The 6,396-nt window shown below is 35.6% G+C and overlaps 1 protein-coding gene across 1 annotated transcript in view; it reads right to left on the bottom strand.

The window, feature by feature from the left end:
- Positions 1 to 6,396, bottom strand: part of LOC106878548 (TLC domain-containing protein 4-B) — an 87,641-nt gene that overhangs the window by 39,349 nt on the left and 41,896 nt on the right. Inside the window, exon 3 of the mRNA XM_014927793.2 lies at positions 5,907 to 6,122. Within this exon, the coding sequence (XP_014783279.1) occupies positions 5,907 to 6,070 (164 nt within the window). The 5' untranslated portion in view covers positions 6,071 to 6,122. The remainder of the gene's footprint in view (positions 1 to 5,906; positions 6,123 to 6,396) is intronic.

Here is a 6,396-nt window from a genome sequence, read left to right as displayed (position 1 = left end):
AGTTAGGTACCATCTATGAGAAAAACAGCACCATGATGCAATCCACTCTGCCAGAAATTTGGAAACGACATGCTGTGCTGCTTAGCATTTGTGCCGGAAACTCCAATACAAACATTTCAGAGTATTTGGGTGTCAATCTGAGGACAGTGCAATCTTAGGACATGTACTGAGAGTGATAAAAATCAAACATCCAGTCAGCATCATGGTGTTTAGAGTAATTACTAGTGATGGCGATGTTATGCCTCCATTCATCTTCCCACATAGCCTCAGAATCAACATGGAGGCCTAGTGCAGCCCTGGGTGAAGAGGGTGGCTGCTGGAAGACCCTGTGTCTGGCAACAGGACCCTGCACCATGCCATACAAGCAGGAGAACCCAGTCATGGCTGTCAGACAATTTCTGCAACCACATCACCAACTAACATATGGCCACCTAACTTCCTAGACTGCAACCCCCTTGATTATTATGCGTAGGCTGCAGTTGAGTGAGAGACAAACAAAACTCTTTGCAACACCAAAGATGACCTGAAGGCAAGAATTATAGCAGCAGTTACCAACTTAAACAAGGAGACCATCCAGAAGGGTTGCAGGACATTCCAAAGTTGTCTGGAGGCTGTGATTGAAGCCAATGGTGATTCTATTGAATAAATTTTCTCTTTAATATTTCAAGATATTTTTATGTAATTTTTGTAAATGTATCTGTTAAAATGAGGTGTCAGTGTTATTTTCATTTTGCATAATTTAGATGACAGTTCTTGGTACAGTATTATATATAATTGTAAGAATGAGTAAAGATGGCTTCTTTTTAGGGGATAATTTTTATTTTAATCTTAATAATAATATTTACTGTGAGTTACTCTGGCATGAGTTTCAAGTTTCCTGTAGCCATTTTTAAACTGAAAAATGTATATTTTACCAGTTGCTTAAATAGCAAAAGATTTTTTCTTGTAACAAAATTATCCGCTCAAAAACGCCATCTCTATTCATTCCTTCATATATCTATCTATCTATCTATATATATATATATATATATACACACACACATACATCTGTACACACACATATATACATACACACATATATACATACACACATACATATATACTGGGTCATCCCATAAATAATGCGGTTTTTTCAATTGCATGAACTAAAATTCGGAAGGAGATGAGATAAACTACCTGCACAAACTTGTTATAAAAGCAGGTAGCTATTTTTCACTTTGGGCTTATTCTTAGTGCAAGATTTGATGAGTGCAGTTTGATTTTAGATTTGAAAAAAGAGTAAAAATGGAATTTGGTGTGGAGAGGGAGAAAATTAAAATATTGAGAATGTGTTTTGTGGGTGAAATACTAATCTCCTGCATTGCAAAAAAAATTTTAAAAATAAGGGGGGGGGGGCAGAAATGTCACCTTAGACATGCTAGAAGGAAGAAGTAGAGGATAGGATTTCTGGGAAAACTCCCTTTTAAGTTTATATCGAAGGTCAGGTTTTTAAATACGCTCATCACAAACACAAATTACACAAGAGAGAAAGATCATTTCAATTGGGTTTGAGCTATAAATTTGCACATGCACACTGCAAGAATTAACATAATTCACACAGAAGTTTTACTTAGTGTGTGTATGCATGTGTGCGTACCAAAGGAAGTTTCTTATGGCATTCTTTCATTTGAAGAAGCAAAGTTGTCAACTCAAAATATATGGGGTCATATGTTTGTTCGTTAATTTCTCTAAAATTGTTTTAATTTCTGTATGCTTTGAAGAAAGCAGAAATTGAGGGGGAGGATAAAGTGAAATGGCGACATTTGCTTTGAAGTGAGAGGAGAAAATGTAAGATGTACATGTATATGAAATGGACGTGCGTGTGAGAGAGAGAGAGTGAGTGAGTGAAGGTGTATGTTGTGATGTATGAAATTCTTTGCATGTTTGTGCAAGTAGCACTCACTCATTCACTCTCTCTCTTTCCCACACACACACATTATCTTTCATATACATATACTTAAATAGGTGGAAGTAAAGAATACGCACACCACCTGTTTTCGGTGTAACCCTAACCCTAAACACAGGGAGTGCGTATTCTTGACCATTGCCCATAAATACATATGCATACATCTTTTTTGAGTATGTAAGAAAGAGAGAGAGAGAGAGAGAGGCTGTATTTCCTCATAACATATAGAAAAATTGATGTCTTTTATGCAATTTTTTTGGTTGTGGCTTATTTTAATACAATATTTATGTGTACATTTTCATAAATGTTTGTATGAGTAGAATTTTACAAATGTGTGAAGAAAGTAATACATTAGAAGCAAATCAAAATATTGTCCGAAAATAAACTCAAAATTGTGCAACCCAACCTAGTTGTTGAGGTTATTTTAGTTGTAAAAAAAGAGTTGTTGAGTCAAAAACATAGTTTATTTGGTAGATAGATGATAAGCAGCTTTCTTTATTATAATATGCATGTGACTAATTTGGAGAAACATTACTTTGATTATTCACACATCGTCACTCTCGTAATGCAACACTTTGTAATTTTGGTTCAAATTGAAAGTCTGAAACTATTTTCATTTTCTAATGAAACTTGGTCATTATAGAGAAGTGTATTTGAAATAACTATAGCTGGTTATTGAGATAACGTAGAAAATATGTAAATGAAAATAAAGTTTATTTGACATGTGTTATTGATTTGATTGTTCTGGAAGGCAGCGAGCTGACAGAATCGTTAGCATGACGAGCAAAATGCTTGAGCAGTATTTCACCTGTTCAAATGCCGCCAGGGTCAACTTTGCCTTTCATCCTTTCGCAGTTGATAGATTAAGTACTAGTGAGACATTGGGGTCGATGTAATCAACTGGTCTCCTTCCCCCAAATTTCAGTATGTAGTAGAAAGGATTTGATTGTACTGGTCTTAACATCAGTTGGTAAGAATAGAAGTCATTTGATGACACCCTTTTGTTTGTAATTTGCTATCTTGTTGCAGGTTCAATCCGAGGAATATTGAAATAATATCCATCTTGTCCATTCCACAGAATAAGATTATACTGGAGAGCATCATAAGAGGGATGAGTCTGTGAAACATGTTTAAGATTTGAAAATTACTATTTTTAAATCTCACAACAAGAGATATTCAGCAACAGTACTTTGGAGTAAAGATTGTTATCTCGAACACAAATGAGAATATCATGATTTTCATGGGGATCACCAACCATAAGGATGGCTACTTCATTAGATGTGGGCTCATTAAAACAGTGTAAAATGTTCTTTACTATAATTTACTATAGACGTAATGAATGCAGAAACACACACACACATTCATAGAATTGATAATATTGAAAACAGCAAAATGTACACACATGAAGTTCAAGCGAAATGAAATGTAGTCAATATAGGTGCAAAACATACTTTCTGTAACATAGTTATGCTATAAAAAAATGGAAAGTCACGAATCTAGCAAAAGTTACTATGCATTACCAATGTAAGAAAGTACAGAAAGTAAATGGTTATTTGTAACATGTACTAAATGTTATAAAATTCACGATTGAATGAATGTAACGGTGAAGAAAATGGAAGTCCAAGAAAATTCAGAAGGCATAATTCAATTTTACATACAAAAATAATTTATTTGACAATTTTGAAACGAATGCTGAACAAAGTGAATAAAAAGGAAGATGCTGTTTTTGAACTGTGTAACATTATAGGCTGTAGAATAAATACTGAGTAACGCAGTAAAAAGGTTGTGCGACGTTGATACTCACAGTGATGAAGAATACAAGGACTGTTAAAAAAACATTATCTTGAAACTGGTTAAAAGGAGTGGAATAACATTTCTGTGATTATACTGAAAGAGCCGCAGTGGCTTTCTGCTTCGCCAAGTTTCTGAATTTGTTATAATAACCAGAATAATATTTTTTTTCAGATATATTTGCGAGTATTGTGAGTGGTGTTAAATCAGCCAAATCTTCATGTTGGTAGTACTTGAAAGTGAACGTTGTTGTTTGTTTGAAGTCCAGGCTGCAAGTAAACTTTCAATATCTGCGCATTTCATTGTTGGGGGTAGGGGAAGGGAAGTTACATACATGAACTAAGAGACACACATGTGAAGCCTATCTCTGTTCCTGTGTGTGTCTTTAGATGCATATGTGTGTATCAGTCATCACAAAAATGTATGTAAACTGACAGACACATACACTGTCACACACATATACTTGTCAGTCATCGGCCTAATGTAGGTAATGAACGTGCAAACACACGCATATAGAAGATGTGATGTCATCGTCATTGTGGTGGTGATATAAAATGTGGATAGGTGAGTAAAAGAAAAATGAAATTTTTGTGATGCAAATATGTGAATGAAAATATAGTTTAGTTGGTAGCCAAAAGCTTACTGAATCTTTTGACTCCCCTTACGTGAAAATCAGCAACTTGGTTTTGGAATGCATAAGGAACATACACACGCATGCACACACACACACAAACTCTCTTTTATAGTTATAAATATATACACACATACAAACACACAATAAGAAACACAACCGCAAATGGCTGTATTCATTCTTCAAAATACATGATCATTACTTGATGCAACTGGGGTTGTGCTGGTGTTTTATCATTCACTAGTGTGGTTGAATGTGAAAAAATCTAAATTTCTATGAAATTTCAACATATTCTGGTATGGCCATAACTTTATTGTCATGGGTAGATTTAATCCAGGAAAATTCTAGTCATCCTATTTAATTCTAGTTTATGAAGCTCCTGGCTGTACATTGTACTAAAGACCATCAATTTGCAGGAACATAATATGCACCAGATAGAGACACACACACACACACGCGCTATTTAATCTGATTGTGGTGAAGAGGAAATGCCATGTTGTGTTTTATGTCTTTTCCCAAGGATATTGGTGACATATGCAAAATGGTCTTTGAACTAAAATTATTGAAACTAGGTCAAGATAACAATTTTCTTCTTGCTCTATGTAATTCATTACCTCTGCTCTACAATACCCCTTACCTTACCATTTCTGTACAGTACTCCTTATTACTACCCAAAAATACTCCTTTCCTTTGCTTCACAGTACTACTTACTTTTGCTGTATAGTACTCAGCATCTCTGCCCTACAATACACCTTACCTTACTATTTCTGTACTTCTTCCTTCTGCTCAACATTACACCTTATATTTGCTGTACGGTACTCCATACAACCACTTAAAACTACTCCTTACCCCTTGTGCTACAGGAGTCCTTCCCTCTGTTCTACAATATTCCTTATCTTTGCTGTACAGTATTTCTTATCCTTTGCTCTACAGCACACCTCATACTCTACTCTACAATACTCCTTACAGGAACACCAGTGCTCATAAGAAATGTTTCCTTGAGCCAAGAGGGGAACCTTTTAATTATCACCCAACCTGCAAGAAATAGTAGTCAAGATCCCTCAAACTACACCATAAAATCTTAGAAAAGAAAGGATAGGTTTCATTAGGAAGTTATGGATACACTGTCTAAACATATGAAGGGTTTTCATGACTAATTCTTTTGATCAGGTATGAGTAATCTTTTACAAGAAGCAGGATGCATGAGACATGGCTCATTAACTGGCAGGCCATACTACTTAAAAATACAAGGTAATTTCTCATTAGGCATGCCATTCAGAAAATCCCATGGGCTGCAGATTGGTCATAACTGCTTTTGACCAAATGTAGCTTGGTCAGAACTGATCTGAGCTTAAACATCACCCCTCCACACACACACACACCATCACCACCAGTGACAATTTGACAATGGTGATGATGATGACAAGATTAGCAACTGGTAATCATCATTCAGACAGTCAAACAGATGAAAAGGTGGACAGTGATATGTAAGTGAATCTATAAGACAGGTAGAAATCAAATCAAATCAAATCTTCTTACCTTGTGTTCCAGTTAATCTGTTGTTTTTCCGTAAGGGTCTTGTATTTTGGGCACAGCCAGCAGGATATCCAGGGACTGACATATTCATAAAGAAACATAAACGCAAGAAAGCTCACCACAGTCAGTGACATGTAAGAATTATCCAGAACTCCAGTTTCGGACATCTTGTTGCCAGTGATGACAGCGGCACAGATTGTCCACTCAAGAAAACAACATCTGGAAAGAGAGAAAGAGAGAAAAAGAGGCAAAATGAAAGAAGGATGAAGTGAATGTGTGATAGAAAAAGGTGATATTGAGAGATTACTAGAGAAGTAGGGTACTGTTTATGCGAAAGGAAAGACATTCAGAGGAAGGAGTTCGTACATGAAGTGAATGAGTAGGAGATGACTACATGTGTTATAGTGTGGATGTTGTGTATCTACATAGAGTGCTGTCTAAGTGGTTAGTAAATGTGCATGTGTCCACATATATATATATATATATATATATA

Source organism: Octopus bimaculoides, chromosome 8, assembly GCF_001194135.2.
Source record: "Octopus bimaculoides isolate UCB-OBI-ISO-001 chromosome 8, ASM119413v2, whole genome shotgun sequence".
Lineage (NCBI taxonomy): Eukaryota > Metazoa > Mollusca > Cephalopoda > Octopoda > Octopodidae > Octopus > Octopus bimaculoides.
Note: the sequence above shows the minus strand (reverse complement) of the source record. Positions and strands in the feature narration are given on the sequence as shown.